At 36.3% G+C, this 19550-nt stretch overlaps 1 protein-coding gene across 1 annotated transcript in view; it reads right to left on the bottom strand.

The window, feature by feature from the left end:
- Positions 1-617: 617 nt before the first annotated feature.
- The window catches only part of grip2a (glutamate receptor interacting protein 2a), a 36433-nt gene continuing 17500 nt past the window's right edge, over positions 618-19550 (bottom strand). The window contains 23 exon segments of the mRNA XM_059523313.1: positions 618-822; positions 825-952; positions 1399-1544; positions 1620-1787; positions 2773-2864; positions 2897-2928; positions 4280-4430; positions 5509-5700; positions 5848-5987; positions 6156-6300; positions 6399-6544; positions 6641-6704; positions 6865-6945; positions 7043-7188; positions 8146-8332; positions 9299-9469; positions 10457-10579; positions 13760-13914; positions 14681-14828; positions 15108-15253; positions 16019-16094; positions 16897-16983; positions 17543-17688. Of these exon segments, the coding sequence (XP_059379296.1) occupies positions 758-822; positions 825-952; positions 1399-1544; positions 1620-1787; positions 2773-2864; positions 2897-2928; positions 4280-4430; positions 5509-5700; positions 5848-5987; positions 6156-6300; positions 6399-6544; positions 6641-6704; positions 6865-6945; positions 7043-7188; positions 8146-8332; positions 9299-9469; positions 10457-10579; positions 13760-13914; positions 14681-14828; positions 15108-15253; positions 16019-16094; positions 16897-16983; positions 17543-17688 (2935 nt within the window). The 3' untranslated portion in view covers positions 618-757.

Below are 19550 nucleotides of genomic sequence, written 5' to 3'. Positions count from 1 at the left end.
TCTTAAAAAAATGAAATGATAATTTCTAACCCAAAAATATTAAATGTACATCTTATTCATAGCATTACATATTTAACATCCAGGAAAAAGGGTTTATACACAGAATAGAGGATTGTGGGTAAACAATATACAAAGACAGATCTGCTTTTAAAAGTTACACTTAAAACAAGCTCCTCTGAAGGACTTGACTTAAAATCTGAATTTACTCCTGGTTTGTATCAGGATGTAAAATCCTCATAAATTGCCTTATGATACACAAATGACATCACCGAACCGCATCACATGCACCTGAAATATTCATATCAAGACGTCACTCTTGGAGAGGGTCAAATTTTAGCTTTCATGCTTTTAAAAAAAAATCATCCTGCACGTGACTTTCGTTTGTACACATGTTCATCTTCATACATGCCACTTTTGTTTGTATTATAAATGAATAACGGGCTCATTTCGTTTCTGTTGTCAACGAGAACACTTTGATGTTGATGCAGGTTTTCACAAAACAGAGAAAGCTCAAGCCATCGGTTAAAAATCTTTCTCTGAGATCAAAACCATGACAGCTTGACAATCTTTTTTTTTTTTTGATGATGAAAAGCTAAAATCAGCGTTGAAAATGTGGCTTGTTTTGTGCAGGATGATTTTTTTTTAAAAGCATGAAAAACCAGTAGTGGGTCCAAAAAATGGTTTGAAAGTAGTGCTAATGTGTCCAATGTGCAGTTGAGAGAGAGAACTGAAAATTGTGCTCTGTTTGTGTTGCTCATCAGAGGTCAACTCTTCTTGGATTTTGTGCAGAAACAACGGACAGTTCAGATGGGTCCTGACAGTTCTAGGTGGCAAAACATGTGCCTGAGCGAGAGGGTTTCTGCTAATGACCAGCTGCAGATGCTCTCCGGCCTCTGTGATAAATGGCACGGCGAGAGAACAGTCAAAATCACGTGTCCTTGCATGATTGACCAGTTAAAAATAGTCAGAAACAAAATCAGCAGACTGAACTCTGGGATTTAAAAAGTCATTTATTCCTGTGATGCACAGCTGAATTTTCAGCATCATTACTCCAGTCTTTAGTGTCACATGATCCTTCAGGAATCATAATCATATGGTAATGTTGTGGTGCTTCATCTTTGTGCAAACTGTGATGATTTTTTGTTGCATTCTTTGATGAATAGAAAGTTCAAAAGAACGGCATTTATTTGAAACAAATCATTATAAATGTCTTTACTTTATCAATTTAATGCATTCTTGATTAATAAAAGTATTAATTTCTCTTTAAAGAACAATCTTTTTTTTATTTATTTATTTTTTTTTTAACACAGACACCATGAGGGTGATTAAATAGCAACATTTTATATTTTCAGGTGAACTGTCCCTTTAAGAAAAAGTCAGCCGAAGGAACACATCACCTGTAGGATATGATCATATGGGCGTAACCCAGCTTTGTCCACAGGCCCGTCCGGACGGATCATGTTCACATAAACACCATTTTCCAGCAAACCGTCGGACACGCTGAACCCAAAATCCCTGCTGTCAACATCCTTCTGTACACAGATCTGAGACAGAGGGAGACAATGATGATCTAACAGTCTTTCAGTTGTGATTTCAACCGCCGGGAAAGTCAACATTACCTTATGAAGCTCTAATGGCATTGATGGGCTGGTGTCCTGCATGTCTTCTGGTACAGCTGTGTTCTCTGAGGTCCTCTCTGGGCTCAATGCCAGCGCTTTGGTCCTTCTTTCATTCTGCTTCTCGCCGTCTTCTCCTAAACTCAGCGTGCTACCTGACATTATAGTAGCCTACAAAGGAAGTAAAATACTCCAATATAAAATGCACCACATTTCGCCATGCAGGACTAACATGAATGATGACGTTTTCTGAGATTTAAATATCGGTCGGTCTTGTTCTGTTAAGAGTTATAAATACTCTTTGGTTACTTACATCGTTATAAAAAAATGTGGTTAAAAATGGCTTATGTTATGCTCTTCAGCTCCCCGAGGGTGCATTTATTTGATTAAAAATACAGTAAAACTGTATAAATACAGCAATATTGTGAAATAATCATTAAAAATAAAGTTTTTTTATTTTAATACATATGTGAACCTGGACCACAAAACTAGTCTTAAGTGTCAATTTTTAAAATTGAGATTTCTACATAATCTGAAAGCTGAATAAATAAGCTTTCGACTGATATTTGGCAGAGATACAACTATTTGAAATCTGAAATCTGAGGGTACAAAAAATCTAATTGTCAAAATGAATTCTTAGCAATGCATATAAATCAAATACTAATCAAAAATTACGTTTTGATATGTCTACGGTAGGACATTTACCAAATATATTCAAGGAACATGATCTTTACTCAATATCCGAATGATTTTTGGCATAAAAGAAAAATCTATAATTTTGACCTATACACTGTTATTATTATTTTTTTGGCTATTCCTAGAAATATACCCCAGCGACTTAAGACTGGTTTTGTTCTCCAGGGTCACATTTAAAAATATAATTTATTCCTGTGATGTAAAGCTGAATTTTCAATCCTAACTCCAGTCTTTAGTGTCACATGATCCTTCAGAAATCATTCTAATATGCTGATTACTTATAATAAAGACTTAATTAAGGTTAAAGAATTACTTATTTTAGGTTGAAAATTTCTTCTATCATGGGATAGATTTTGGTCATGTTCCCCACCTCTACATAACAAACTGGGAGCAGCTTTAAAGCGAAACATGATGTTTTAACAATCTAAGCACATAGACTGTATATAAAGTAATGATTCACCTCAAGTTCCCGCAAGATTTCCGATTGGCCGCAGGTCTCCAGGTCCTGAAGAGCTTGTGACCAATAGTTCTCCTGAGCGTCTGTATTCTTGTGGTTGTGACCATATAAATAGTATTTATATGTCTATGGTTGTGACAGCGTGCAGGACTGACAGATCTGTGTCAATGCAAAGCAACCTGGGTAATGTAAGGCCAGGTGTACTATTGGAAACGGAGCTCTCTCTCTCTTTATGAAACAGAACTGTACACTGTGCTATAACAAAAGCTGCAGTTATAGAAAGAAAAACACACAGATGTGTCAGAAGAGGCCATGAACTAATTCCGGCAACAAAAGAGTAAAGTTATAAAAATGAGCGATAAAAAAAGAAGCAGACAAGGGCGGATGACAGCGAGTGGCCCAAGGATGATTAGTAAGGCAGACGAGAGACAGAAAACCTGAGAAAAAAATAGAAAAGAGAAGTGTAGGAGCATACAGAGACTGGAAGCAAACAGGCTAGTGGTTTCTGTGCTAGACTGTGAGCATCTTTAACAAGCGTTTAGCCAAAGAAACCAAAACTGCAACAGAAAAAGTGTATGCCATAAAGGATTTACAAAGAAAGGCCATTCACTTTGCACTGGATCATAAAAATCACCAACAAATTGTCTAATTTAACAAATATGGGAGAATCTCATTCTGTAAAAAAAAAAAAAAAAAATAGAAAAAAAAAAAAGATTTATACCTGTATTACGTAAATAATTTTTTTAGTACTTGCTAGTCATTTATAATGTTTAAAAAGATTTCTGTCTCAAATAAATGCTGTTCTTTTTGACTTTATATTCATCAAAGAATGTATCAGTTTCCAAAAAAATATGAAGCAGCACAACTAGTTTTCAACATTGATAATAATCAGAAATGTTATTTGAGCAGCAAATCAGAATATTAGAATGATTTCTGAAGATCATGTGACACTGAAGACTGGAGGAATGATGATGAAAATATAGCTGTGCATCACAGGAATAAATTATATTTTAAAAAGTAACAATTGTAATAACATTTCAATATTTTAATTTGGTGGTCATAACATTAAAAAAAATCTTACTGACCCCAATTTTTTTTACGGAAGAGTACATAATTTGTTACGATTTGTATTAAAAAGAAAAAAAACAAAAATCTTAATCTTGTAAAAAAAAAATTTAATACAAATGATTAAACTGATGTATGAATGTGTTACAATTTTAATAATATATCTCTGTATTATGACCTGGACATGTTTCATGAGATTCACCTGTATGTTTCATTCTTAAGTGCATATACATGGAAAATAATAATTGACAAACCAAAAGAAAGAATAACAGCCACGTGATTTTGTGTTAGCAACCAAAACTATAAAACAAGCAAGAAATGTTCTTATGCTCATAAAGAAATCTGCTGTTATGCTTCTTAACCTCCAAGTTCCTGACAAGAATCTCGAAGATAATAAAGTTACTGTACCAATAGAATCAAGCCGTGTCCCTAAACGAACTCTCACCCAGAGTATGTCCAATCCTCCTCACCCAGCCTCCCATCATGCACTGCAGGATGGTGGGCGTGTCTTCTGGAGATCAGTGGGCTCCTGTGATTGGTCTGTCTCCAGTCATTGGGGTGAAGAGTGAAATCAGACGCCTTATGAATATAGACACCTATAAATAAAAGTTTTGGTTTGATTATGCTCAAACACGAGTTAAATTTGAGAGCTCTGATGAAGGGGAAAATTTTCCAGAAATAATGACTATAAAGAATATAGTGTCCTGTATTTATGGATCTTTTATTGTCCTTTTGGAGCTTGAAAGCATTTAGTGACAAAAAAAAAGTTTCTTGAAACTCTGCTAAACTTAATCTTTTGTATTCAACAGAAGTTATACAGGAATGGATAAATGATATTACATTTTTGGGTGAATAATCTCCAGTGTTGCCGGTTGGACTATTTTAAAATTGCCATCACAGAAAAAATTGCACGATTGTGGGATTTGGGTTTTTGGATACTTTTATAATGAACGTCGGCTGGCAAAAGGTCATTTAAAATATCAGACAGGATTTTAATTTCCTGTATGAAGACAAACGATTCTTAAAGGAATTGGGGAAGTAGAAGAACAGTATGCATTTAAAGACAAAACTAGCTAAAAGACCATTTCTATTTAGCTTTTTAAACAATTGATTAAGCAAAGTGCTTTAAAAAAAGATATAAAATAGACAATTATAATCAAAGAAAGAGTAAAATAATTAAGAGTATCTATTTATCGAGTATTTTATTACACACACACACACACACACACACACACACACACACATATATATATATATATATATGATTTATAAAATACAGAATATTTAGATTAGCACAAAAACAAAGTAGTGTAGCTAAAATTATACAAATAATATTTTTTTAAAAATGATTATATTAAATAAAAATTTATTTTATGGGAATCCTGCAGCTGTAAACTGTGACTGGATGTGGGGGAAAATAAGTTAGTTTTCATTCTTTTGGGGCAGGTTTGGGTCATTTTTTGGTTTAAAATTTTTCTGGGACCTGGCAACTCTGACTATCTCTTTAATTCTCCAAGGCTCCTTCACTGAACTCAATAAAAGGAAACTCTTAGGACAGATTACAATCCAGGCACAGTCCTCACCCACTTGAGTCAAATGAGTCAATTAACCCTTGCTGACCTTAAGTTTCAGCCCATGTCAACATTCAATTATGTTTCTCATCATCCTCCATACCTTGACTTCCATAGCCGGGATCTAAGGCCGAACTATCCCACGAGTCCACGGCTGAATCCAGTCTGGGCGGTGTGGTCAGGCGATGAAGTTCAGAGTATTTTCCTCTCCTGAGAGAATCTGAGCGATCGTCTTCCATGTCACTGACACACGAGGCCGTCCTGGACGGGCTGCTCCTGTCCGACTCCAAAGGTGCTGGAAAAAAACAGATGTGGGTCAGGAGGACAAGCACTGATGCATTATTCATGAAGATGCTTTTCCTAGTGGATTACATGTCGGAAATGTTTGCATGCACTTTTCCAGAACACACACACACACACAGGTCTAAATTCTGACACTAACGTTCAGATCGCTTCTTGATCTTGAGTGTAACCGTGTCTCCGGTGGTCTGCAGCAGGTGGATGGCCTCGCTCAAAGGTTTTCCCTTGAGACTCGTGTTATTGATGGCCAAAACACGGTCACCGATATGAAGAGCACCAGTCCTTTACACATAAAAACACTTACTGCATTGCAGTCCCCAGTCCATCACATATGAGACTGCTGTTTAAGATGTCAGAAGATGTGTGTTATGAAACATGCAGGTCTGAGTATGTATTATTCATGTACTTCTACATGAAACACTAGATGGGGTGGTGAGTGTTTGTGTGCACCTGTGCGCCAGGCCGTTGCGGGTCAGACTGGAGATCAGGATGGGGTTGAAGGGCTCTTCAGTGCCTGAAATGGTGATTCCAAGAGGACCTCCATGTCTCTTGAGTTCTACTGTGAATATGACTGAACCGGACGACTCTAATTCATCTGCAGTAAACAAATACACAAACATACAACAGTTAAAATGTCCCCAGTACAAATTAGAATTTTAAAGAGTACACACACACACACACAAACACACTCACCCAGGTTGTCTTCGTCTTTCTGAATCCGCAGTTTGACCATCCCCTCGGCCTGCTGGAGGACCATCATGGCCTCATCCATCCCACAATTATCCAGCCGAACATTATCAATAGCCAGCAGGCGATCACCTGGCTCCAGGGTTCCTATTCTATTATAAAAGGCCATTTCACATCAGTATCTTTCAATCAGTTTTTAATGTCAAAGAATGTTTATCAAATTAATTGTTGTAATGTGCTGTTGTAACCTGTGTGCAATACTGCCTCTCTGTATCTCAGAGATGATCAAAGGTTTTCCTGGCTTCTTGCTCACTGCAAATCAGAATTCATTTGTAGTAGACTGATTTATTTTGCTACAATTTAATGCAATTACCACTTCAAATTTGTATTAAATAGAGAGCGTTGAATGCTGGGTGCATTTGATCTGTAAACTGTTCTGGGTCAACAGCGCCCCCTTTTGGTCATCACTCACCACTGATCGTAATGCCCAGCTCCATTTCACGTCTCTTGGGCAACTTAACCTGAAATGTGCCACTACTGGGAATCACTGATTCTGTGAGACACACACAGAGAAATATACAGCAAAAACCCGAGGTTGTGTGTTCAGATCACATTTAAAATCAATTTGCATCACTGATCTTTCTTTGTACCTGCAACATCAAACTCCACCTCCAGTATGACATTATTGGCCAGTGCTGCATCTCGGAGCAGCTGATTAGCTTCTTCCAGTGTTCCATCCTCAGTGAGAATTCCATTAATGGAAAGAATTCTGTCTCCAATTTGTAACACCCCACACCTGAAAAGCAAAAATATACAGCACACATTAAAATAAACACAGAAATTTGTCAATATGTTGCAGAATTGGGGGAATTTTTTTTTTTTTAATTGTGACAATTATGACTTTTTCTATCAACTCTAACCTTTTTTTTAAGGATATAAACTCAGAATTGCGATTAGTGTTTCTGCCACAGAATAGAAAATAAAGGTAGCAAAAAGTCAGAATTGTAAGTTAAAAGTTACAAATTACCTTTTTTAAAAAAATTTGCAGAACATTATAAGACATTATTCAATGATTGAAATATTTAATAATAACGATAATATATAAAGATGAAGATGAACGATAGAAAGAACGACAGACAATCATCATCGTAATAAATCTAAAAATTGTGTTTCATTCTTTTATGCTCAACAAGTCTGCATTTATTTGACAAATACATTCAAAACAATATGAAATATTACAATTAAAAAATCACATTTATATTTCAGTGCATTTTAAAATATATTCCTAAGACGCAAAGCTGAATTTTCAGCAGCCACTACTATTACTACCATCAATGTTGAACAGTTGTTTTAGGATTCTTTGATGAATTGAAAGTTCAAAAGAATACAATTTCTTTGATGTTGAATTATTGGATTAAACAGATTCTAAACATCTCTGTGGTTTATATCTGGTTGTTGGTTTCTATTTTGGTAAATGCTTTAGGTTTGCAAACCTGGGACTGAGAGGTCAACAGAATAATAGCAACTGTGCAGTAACATCTACAATCCTGAAGCAAGCTTGTCACCGGTGATCTTGGTACTGGGCCAAATCAGTGTCTCAGCTTTCTCTCATGCTGTAAAGCTTGTGTGTGTGTGTGTGTGTGTGTGTGTACATGTACATACATCTTTCCAAAGGCACTAAATGCACTAGACAAAGGCTTCAGCATCCATCACGTCTACAGTTTGACAGCTCAGATCAGCGGCGTCCTCTCACCTTTCAGCAGGTGTGTCAGGCTCTATAAAGTGAACACAGGCAGGAGCTGACAGCGGTTCAGTAGCAAACACTTCCCCCTGTAACTGCAGGCCGAATCCAGTAAGAGGATCTCCTCTCAGAAGCACCTCACTGGTTTCTACATGCACCACCTGACCACCAGCGCCCACTGTACTCGTCGCCAGAGACACTGTGAGAGAAGGTTTCATAAAATTAAATAATTATTTGACATACAGTAATGCAAAGTGGATCTAAAAACCCTTAATCATGGGAAATCACCTTGAGTTTACTTTTTTTGTGTGTGTGTTTTTCTTTTTAAATTATTTAACAGCACTGTAAGACATTATTCAACAATTAAAATATTAAATAAACTGATGATAAATTAATAATAATAGATAAATAATGTAAATTAACCAACAAACAAACAATTGTTCCCAATTAATATAATTTTTTAGCTATGACTAGCAACTTGGGGCGTTAATATAGAAATTGGCTACTTTAGTGTCGCTCTCATACTGGATATCATTCAGCAAGATTGTTCATATTAAAAAATAATATTATTTATATTATATACACTCTGCAATAACATTATGTTTAAAAAAAACTCTTCAATAATTAATATATTCAATATTAATAATAATGATAAACAAATAACTCTTCCTCAAAGTAAGATTCATTAGAGTTCATTAGGGACATTCATAAAGAAAATATATTCTATTTTAGTTTTTCCCAACCTGGCCATAATTACTATTGTTCACTTCTTAAATTATTCATTGATTTACTACAAACAAATTATACAATAGGTGACTCACTATAGGCTTTGAGATGCATTTCTGAGGGAAACTGGAGAAACTTTTTTTTTTTTTTTAGAAAGTCTCAGCTGTCTCAGCTAATTTTTTTATGAATTAAATTCATTTAAATTCCAAATTTCTCTTTTATAAATTTAAAGCAAAAGTTAAAAATCAATGACTATGATATTTTATAATGACAAACACCGTTAAAGACTTCTGGGATACTGTATCCACTGTATACTCATGTAAATAGTGTTTCTCTTTTTGTCTAGATGTCAGAAACAGCCACATTAAATGAGAGATAGCGATACTAAACTGGACGTAAGGCAGAGATGAGACATAAATCTGTATATGAATGTGCTCACAGGAGCTCTTGTGGTCTCTTCTGCCTTGTCTCCTCTTGGTGTGGGTGCAGCGAGGGCTGGATGGGTAGGAGGGCAGGGTGCTGCTGGGATAGGTGTTGGGGTTTGTCGACTGGGTGCCACAGCTGTAACTGTTAAAGCCTGATGTGTTTGCAGAGATGCCAGACGTCACAGCTGGAGGAGAAAAGAGTTGAGATCGACAATGCTGGAATCACCATATGTAACATGTGGAATGGAATACTAACAAACCTTTAGTATGAAACATGAGTGATGGCAAGTTTAATTATAGCAATATATATTTTTAATCAGTATTTAAATTACTGTAAAACTACTTTAAAACAGCATAGTTTGGAAAATTGGAATTCAAAGAAATAGACCCTATTCCTTGACTTTGTTTGTTTGTTTTTACTATAAATACAAATGAAAACAATTAATAAATAAAAAAAGGAAGAAAGATAAAAGTAAATACAATATAAATTAATAAAAATATTAAAACAATACATTTAATAAAATAAAGTAAATAAAAATGAGAATAAGTACAATAATAAAAGTCAATATGTAAATGAAATTGAAAAAATAATGAATAATGAATAATGAAAATAAAGTAAAAAAAATGAATAAAAATGTAATATAAAAGAACATGTAAGAAATGAATAAATGAAAATGAAAAGAAAGAATATAAACAAAAAATAAAAAACAAATAAAAGAAAAATATAAATAAACTATAAAGAATTTAAATAAAAACATGAATATATATATATATATATATATATATATATATATATATATATATAAATTCAAATTTTTAATATATATTAAAAAAAAAATTAAAAGAATGAAAGTCATTGACAGACGATATTACTTTCAGTGAATCTGCCACAGAGGGAATCAAGTGTAGTTGCAAAATGTATTGTGGGATACAGTATTTCACACAGTGTACTCTGTTGAATGCAGAACATTTTTTGTAAATGCACTACAGTAGGTCATCAGGTATTCCAACCATACAGACAATTTGCACCCTTTGCACACAGTATACATGTGCTACAAAAATAGTTAAGAGCATTAAAATGCTTACTGATATGCTTAAAACTGCATCATTACATCTACTTTCTATATTTAATGCACAGTTCCTTATGTAGATGTGCACACGGGGACACTCACATCGGTGTGAGGGTGTAGGGGTGGTGTGACTCCAGGCTGAGTGTGTTTTTTGGAAAGGTGGAGGAGCACTGATGCAGTTGTCACTAGAGTCCCACTGATGCTGACTACTCCTCTGGACATGCACTGCAGGGAAACCACACACAAAAAACGGGCGCTAAATGGGTTATTTCTGCCAAAAATAAGCTTATGTTACAGCACTTAGGCTGATATGCGCCTGCAGAAAGATCTGATGTGGACTGATCCACACTGCTTCACTGATCACTGACATTCACAGGGACGAATCAGAGACGCTGCTCACAGGCACTTCATACACAGCACATTTATTCCATCCTTTTCTTTTTCTCGCTCTTACATTTCCGGGCCAGCTCTAGTTAGGTTGACAGCAATGGAAGAACCATCTTAAAACTCTCTTTTCACTCACAATTAGAACAAATGCTCTGCAAGAAAGAAAGAGGACATTGTTTTGGATTCTGACAAATGGTTTCTTGTGACAGTAAGCAGCTGTATCACTAACGATGCTTAATTTGGCATGCATCATGTCCCTCTCAGCAGACCAGCTGTTTAGACAGAGATAAATCTGCATGTCAAAGAGCTCATGTGCCTTGCTTTTCCTTGTATTATTCTGCTGTCTTATAAGCAGCTATTGCAACTATTTTTCTTCTCGGTCCTAAATACTAAGTTGTGACAAAGAAGACCACAAACAGGAAAAATAGTCATGCTTTTAAGAGCCTCAAAATTTTTAATCAGACATACCTTAACCTGCTGATATGGCGCAGTCACCTATTTTAAAAAAAAAAAGTCTTAAAATGTCATTATTCTGTCATTCAACCCTCATATTATTCCGAACATCTTTCAATTTTTATTTTTATTTTTAGTCTCGAGGGTACCCCCGGCCTGCGAGGGGCGATGGGGGTATGTGACGAGTGGGGCGGGGCCGAGAGACATGGGAACGGAGTGAGGCCGGTGGAGTGATTGTAAATGAGCGACACCTGCTCGAGCCACCGGTCTCGAGTCCTACGGAGGAGATGGAAGGATATAAAACAGGAGCGACGACAGTGATGGACGAGAGAGGACCAGGCCTGGGTTTTAGTTGTGTTTGGTCTTTATTTGTGCGCGTCAGTCGTCCGTGAGGGGCTGAAGTGCTGTTTTGTTTTTATTTTGTCATTAAAGTTTCTATTTGATTGTCCGCCGGTTCCCGCCTCCTTCTTCCCGTGATCATGGAGTTTTAATTCGTTACAAGTATATAATCTGTGTGCACGAAAAATGACTCCACATATGAGATTAATCTCTGACAGACAATGAGCTGCCCAGTGAGCTCAAGCTTGAGCTAAAGAGGATGCAGGTGTTCAAATCACTTTATAACTGCTGTGCGTCTGTTCATATCTCTTTTCTAGAAAATCTCATGATACAGTAAGAATGCAGTTTTCTAGTAACATAGTAAAGCAAAAGTGAAGGCTCTGATCTCATGGTGTGTGTGTGTGTGTGTGTGTGTGTGTACTCATATCTGTAGGGTAGGGGGAGCCTTGCCTGCAGTGCTCTGCATATTAAGAATGACTCATGATCCTTGTAAGAAAGCGGCCCAAAGCTGGACGCCAACAACCACTACAAATCCACATTGGCACAAATAAAGGTCAAAGAAAGACAAAAATAGAGAAGAGAAGGACAAATGAAGATGAGACAAGGAAAGAATCATGTAAGGACAAAAGTGTAAAGCAGCAGCTGTGAAATTAATTCATATTGTTAATATGGAGCGTAAACATGATATGAATAAAAAAATAGAGCATTGATGCTCTTTTTGTACTAATGCTGGTGGACAGGAAATCAGCCTTGATAAATACATAATTTACTGCTGACTGCGCAGTATACAATGAATACAGCCTACTGTTTTTAGAATATACAAATAGTATACAAAACTAAACATTTCAAACTGTGTGCTGCTTATTTTCCCCATATGAACTATGATGGGTTTAGCAAATATAAATAGTTTAGCAAATACAAATATATAAATAACATAAAATAGTATTGCAAAAAAAAATGTTAGTTCAATTGAAGCAAAAAATCAACTATGGTTGGCAAGACACTGTCGAAATATCTCCAGGATAAAGTCAGCAGATGGATACAAAAAAAAAATTCCAAAGGCTTTATCAATGCCTAGAAGCACAGTGAAGCCTGTTATAATGAAGTGGAAGGTATTTGGTACAACATAGACCCTCCCTGGATCAGGACGTCCCTCCAAATTTGATGAAAGAGCTGGAGGACACTGGTCAGCGAGCCGACCAAGAGAAGAAATTGTGTGCATCTGACAATAATACCACAGATTTTCCACAAATGTGGCTTGTATGGGAGGGTTGAAGAAAAAAGCCACTCCTCAAGAAAGGCCACATGCAGTCAGACTGAGCTATGCCAAAACGCACCGTGAATATTCTGAGGCAGATGAGACTAATGTTAAATCATTTAGCCTCAACACCAAACGATATGTCTGACGGAAATCCAATCCAGCTCACCATCTAAATAACAGCGTTCCTGCAGTACAGCATGGAGGTGGAGATATCCTGTTATGAGGTGTTTCTCTGCAGTAGGGACTGAAGCACTTGTCAGGATAGAAGGAAAAATGGATGGGGCAAAATATCATCAAATTCTTGAGGAAAATCTGCTGCCCTCTGCCAGAAAATTGTCAGTGGAAAGCAGGTTTACCTGCAACATGACACTGACCAAAAGCACACAGCAAAACTGAGCACACAGTTGTTGAAGGAGAAAAAGCTGAATGTCTTGCATGGCCTCTTCAGTGTCCAGACTTAAACCCCACTGAAAATCTGTGGAATGATTTGAAGACAGCACTCCACAAACACTCACCATCATATTGAACTGAACTAAAGGCTGTAATAGAAGCAAAAGATGGTTCAACAAAATACTGATACAAGCGGGTGATCCTGTTTCCAACTCAGTGATTCTGTTTATTATAAGTTGCACTGAGACAGCTGGATAAAACAAAAACCATGTCCATCTTAATTTCTGGCTGCAAAGCAACAAAATATGATTATTATAAAGGAAGGTGATTCTTTTCTACACCCACTGTAGTATTCTGTGAAACAGTAGTATCTAGAACAGAAATTAATTTCCATAATATGCATAATCTGCACAGGAATACTTTGTAAAGAGTATGGTATTATGCTATTGCAAACATAGCCAAAGTAAAGCTGCTTGTGAATAAATTCTGCCAGACATGTCTATATGATCTAAGCTTGTGAATATCAGTCACTCTGGGTCTTTGAGTTTGTTTATGAGCTGTATGTGTCTGCAGACCTGTGTCATGTGAGCCATGCTGAGAGGGCAGGATCTCTAGTTTGGTGAGCTCTGAGGAGCTGGACAGGAGCTGCTGAGCTTCCATCAGAGAGCAGTGCTCTGTGCTCATGCCATCTATAGCCAGGAGAATATCTCCCACATGCAAAGCACCACATCTGAGGAAAATAGGGAAAGACGGCAAGAGAGAAACAGACAGCAGTGGCAACAAGGTGAGAAAGTCATTTGTGTGGAGCAAAGCAAGAAAAGGGGTGAAAACAGTCACAACAGATGGGAAGGTGTAAGGTAAAAAAAGAGAGAGAGATAGCAAGAGATAAGGATAGCTAAATATGTTTATTTATGAAGACTTATGTTTCATTCTAATTAAATTAAATATCAATTTTTTTATTGCGTGTAGATCTAAAACACAAACACAAGGTGACATATACAAAAAATAAAATGCACATATTATAAAGATTTGTCATGCTTAGAAGGGGAATGATGGGAGATATGATGCAAATATAATATGATTTATTTCTTTGTTTCTTTGTTTAATAGGGACAATAAACATTAATGAACCTTATAATCAGTAAAAAAAAAGCATAAAGTACAAAATATTGTATAATATAAATATAAAAATAAATGTACAATATATAGACAATATTTATATAAAATGATACAAATTCTCAAAAAATATTTAACTGTAAGATGTGCATTATGTGTGTATGAAGCTGTCAACCAACTGATCGCATACTGACAGAATCTGCTTGGCTGATTTATCAATCCATTACTCTTGTAAAATTACTCTGTAGGATCAGCGAAATAATTATTTAGAGTGAAATTACTGTCCATGGTTTCATATTTAATGTATTAATGTATGTGTGTAGGTGATTCTTTACATGTCTGTTTGGCTCTAAATTTGTGCACGCATTTGGGTGTTCTCACCTGTCAGCAACACTAGCAGGTTTGATCTTCTGGATTGTAATGACCTGTTTGTTCCTGTAGATGGATGTATTGAGACTTAGTCCCAGTACTGAACCTGCGGAGCGGGCGATGTCCACCTGCAGCGGCCCAGACGACTTCTGGACCGAGTCTGCCATGAGGTCAAGCCGGAACCAGAGAGAGACAGAAAAGAGTAGGGGATATTACATTTTAATTCAGATATGTACAAAAATATCTGAAGGAAGCTTTCATCTCATTGCCTTCCAGGTGTAAAGACAGAGATCTCATTGGTGCTTTGTCTTTCCTATGGGAATCTAGAGGGAAGTAGAATATGTTTCTACTCTAATTAAGGCCACATGAGAATATCTGTGCATACAGGCAAACTCAAGCGCATGTCTCTGTGCACGAGTGCATCTGTGTGCATGCTCACCCATGACCATGATGTCGTACTCGATGAGGAAGAAAGTCTCCTGGCTGCTCTGCATGATCAGGGTCAGAGCGTCAGCATGTTTCTGTCTGTTCACAGCAACACCGTTCACGCTCAACACTCGGTCGCCCGCTCGCAGGGTTCCCTCTCTGACAGACGGAGAAACACAGAGAGACGTACGGAAACATACAAAGACAGCAGCAGAGATGAGAGGTAAATGCTAAAATAAAACAGTCCCACCACGATTTCAGGATTTTTTATGATCAAAATGACTTTTCATGGAAATTTATTTTTATTTTTAATAATTTATTTGTTATAATTAGGATATCACATTTACCGTGTGTATGACTAAAAAAAGACTCATTCATGCATGTTTCTTCATCAGACTAATGTGTGTACAGAATGCAACATTTTGCTGGCAAGTGTTAAGTTTCACATAAACAATACGCACTGTGGAAGTGTAATTATTATGCTAATCTAATTCACATTAAAGCAAAAAGATGAAACAGGAAGCGTTCATATGCATGTGTTTCGTCTGCTTTTCTGTGTGTGTGTGTGCACTTCAGGCTGTGTTCTACCCTTCTCACTCATTCTAATGTCATCAGCCTATGCTTCAATTACCATGTGCCTGCAGAACCAGCTTACAGGGTTCAACGATCCCACACACACAACATACACAATACTCCCATAATCTACACCAAATACATAACATCTCATACACAAAAACTCTATTAAGCCAGTATATACACAAATAACCTACTGAATGCATGCATGCAGCACTGACACACACACACACACACACAGAGGCAGAGAGCTTCATGATGATTCAGACATTCTGCTAAATAATAAACAGAGATGTTCTAAAGAACCTCATTTCTCACACACACCAATGATTTGAGTCATGATGGTCTCACCTGTCCGCGGGTCCGCCGGGCCTGACGTAGGTCACTACTAGAGGTCGAGCCTTATGCCAGTCCTCATGAAAGCCCCCTGAAAGCATGTGAAACACACACCTGACATGTCAAGCCAATTGCTTTTAGCAATAAAATGCAGCTGAACACACGCACACTCCTGCTGCCCTTGAAAGAAATATGACACAAATGCTTTAAAATAAATTTGTCCTTTTCCCTCAGTTTGTAAAAAAAAAAAATTATGCACAGTGCTGAAGTAGTATTGAAAGGATTCCCAAATTCTTTGTCAAACCAGACCATTTGAAATCTATTTTTTTTATGTAGTTATATAAAAAGAGTATTATATAAGTAAATATTGCAATAATACAAAAAAACATTTACATTCACATTTTTCTGCTGTTAGTTAAGGGTCACATGACATGCAGAAAATCATTTCTTTAGTAAGTTAGATATTTTTATATGACATTATTAATTTATATGAATATGAGATTTTTATGATTAATTTAATTATTAGCACCTCCATGCAGTTCCCTCATGAACCATTTTGCAAAAAACTGTTGTAATGAACCAGGAATATTCTTTGTGATATAATTAAATATATATAAAGAGAGAGACAGAGAGAGAGAGAGAGAGAGACAGAGAGAGAGAGAGAGAGACAGTGAGAGAGAGAGAGAGAGAGAGAGAGACAGAGAGAGAGAGAGAGAGAGACAGAGAGAGAGAGAGAGAGAGAGAGAGAGAGAGAGAGAGAGAGAGAGATATGTATTTCAAGCCATCATTGATGTAATTTTCCTCAGTTTTAAATTCATAAATTCATTCAAAGTAAAAAACATGTGAGATATTCGTGTAAAGACATTTCAGTGTGTCTGATGGTGGTTTGGTACCTCTCAGAACAAAGCCAAAGCTGTTTCCTTCTTTTTCCAAGCACACTTCGATAGTTTTAGAGATGATGCCGCAGGGATTGCTGGGAGCTAAACACACAGAGAACAGCTTGTGTTAATGTCACAGGAGAATGAGGTACATCGCTACACATTGAAATATTTTTCAAGACCATAAACACCAATGCCACGTATTTGTCACATAAGAACTCTGAAGAAAAGGCTTTTACATATTCAGTTCTTCTGAAGTACTATTTTTCCATGATCAGAGGTACTTTGATATACACTAAAGAAAAATACTTTTTAACTGTCTTCAACATTTATATTAATAAAAATTCTACTTGATCAGAAAATCAGCATACTAGAATGATTTCTGAAGGATCACGTGAAACTGAAGACTGGAGTTATGGTGCTGAAAATTCAGCGTTGCATCACAGGAATAAATTGCATTTTAACATATATTCAAATAGAAAACAGTTATTTTAAATTGTAATAACATTTTGCAATATTACTGTTTTTACTGTATTTTGGATTAAATAAACACAGCTTTGGTGAGCATAAGAGACTTTCAAAAACATTTAAATATCTTGCCGACCCCAAACATTTACTCATCAAGAGTCTGGAGTGAATGTGAATGTATTTGTGTCCGTACCGAATGGTGGCAGCTCATACTCCACCTCCAGCACCACACGCTCACCGATGTTCTTCAGCATGCTGATGATCTCATCATGTCTTAGTTTGGACAGGTTTATGCCGTTCACTGACTTTATGTAGTCCCCAACATTGAGTTGGTCACTCCTGCCACACAGATGCATATGGAAAACTGAACAGTGAAGTGATACATTTTGGAAACATGTTTCTGTTTAATATGTTGGGGAAAAAGTGTACAGAAACAGTAGAGCATGGCACTAGAAATGCCAAGGTTCAGTTAACAGGGAATGCAAGAACTGCATAAGTAAAAAAAAAAAAAATGCTAAAGAAGTTGCTTTGGATAGGTGTTTGCTAAATGTATAAACGAAAAAGTAGATTCATACAGGCAGATATTTATCTTTCACAAATACATGAAAAAGGCAACATTTATAGTAGTATGTAACTTACTTTTTGTCTCTAATTCTATTTCAAATCAATTATGTTCTTTTGAACTTTCTTTTGAACTTTATCCGTTAAATAACACTATAAAAATGTTTCAGTTTCCACAAAAATATTAAGCCATACAACTGTTTTCAACATTGATAATAATCAGAAATGTTTCTTGAGCATCAATTCAGCATATTAGAATGATTTCAGGATTATGAAATGATGCTGACAATTCAGCTTTACATCACAGGAATAGATTACATTTTAACATATATTAAAATAGAAAATGGTTATTTGAAGTTGTTATAACATTTACTGTTTTTACTCTATTTCTGGTCAAATAAATGAATCAATCTTTCAGAAACCAACCACATACGGAAGGGTAGTGTATGAAAATCTATTATTGGCATTGACTTCACTATAAATTATTCTTATAGGCCGTAACTCTGTTATTCACAGATCTAAATCCAAAGCACAAGATTAATTCCATGTAACATGGCTGCACTGATATGAAGACTGCACAATCATCAACAAACTGCATCTGCTGCAGAAAGGTCTGTTGTGCAGCATGTATGTGCGCTGTGTGAGTGTATACATATGTGATGTTAGCAGAGCTGACTCCTCGTGTACTGTTGTAGAAGCTAATTTAAGCTGCTGCTGTCATCCAGCGCTGGGATTTTGCCTGTAAGCATCGCATTAACTTAGACAAAAGCACACGCTCGGAAGCGACACAATGACGACACACAAAAGTAGTTCATTTACACATGAGGCACACAACCGAAGGCAAAATGAAACACCGAAAACATTTTGATCATTTTGTGATTCTGCATAATTATGCAGTAGAGTTAAACAGCATTAACACACATAATAATTACACACTTGCACATCTGCGCTAGAGCTTCAGAAACTGATAAAACCATTAGCTGTAAACTACACGAGTTTAAATCACCTGGCTGCAAAACAAATGTTTGCAACTCTGCATTCAGCAACATGCACATCAGTCCTGCGGCTGTCTACAGGTCAGCGCAACCATTCAACTAAAATCTTCCTCGTGTGTGTGACAGAGAGCGAGCGGTCACATTAGGCCTGCATCAGCCTGTCATAGTAGAGGCTGATGTGATGGAGCAGCCCACATCCTGAGATCACACACACACACACACACACACACACACACACACACACACACACAGGAGCAGCCCAGATCCTCAGGTTAAAGAGCTGTGTGAGTAAACATGGTGTACCACACACACTACACCAGTGCTATTTTAGCACTGCAATACTATTATAGTTTTTATTAATATTTTGTTTTTTTATAAATATTTTGATTTTTAAATCATTTTAAAGTTTTTGTAATTTTGTTGCATTTTTGTCATTTTTATTATTTCTGGAAAATAAGTTGTACACACTACACCTGTGTTGATATTGTATCATTAAGATAATAGTTTTGATTCATATTTTGTATTAGGTTTTATTTGGACCACTTTAATTTTACTTTAAGTTTTAGTAATTTGATTGCATTTTTTGTCATTTTATTACCATATTTTCCAGAAAATAAGTCACACAAACTACACCAATGTTATTTT

This window comes from Carassius carassius, chromosome 34 (genome assembly GCF_963082965.1).
Source record: "Carassius carassius chromosome 34, fCarCar2.1, whole genome shotgun sequence".
NCBI lineage: Eukaryota > Metazoa > Chordata > Actinopteri > Cypriniformes > Cyprinidae > Carassius > Carassius carassius.
The sequence above is the reverse complement of the archived record's forward strand: the minus strand, read 5'-3'. Positions and strand labels throughout refer to the sequence as shown.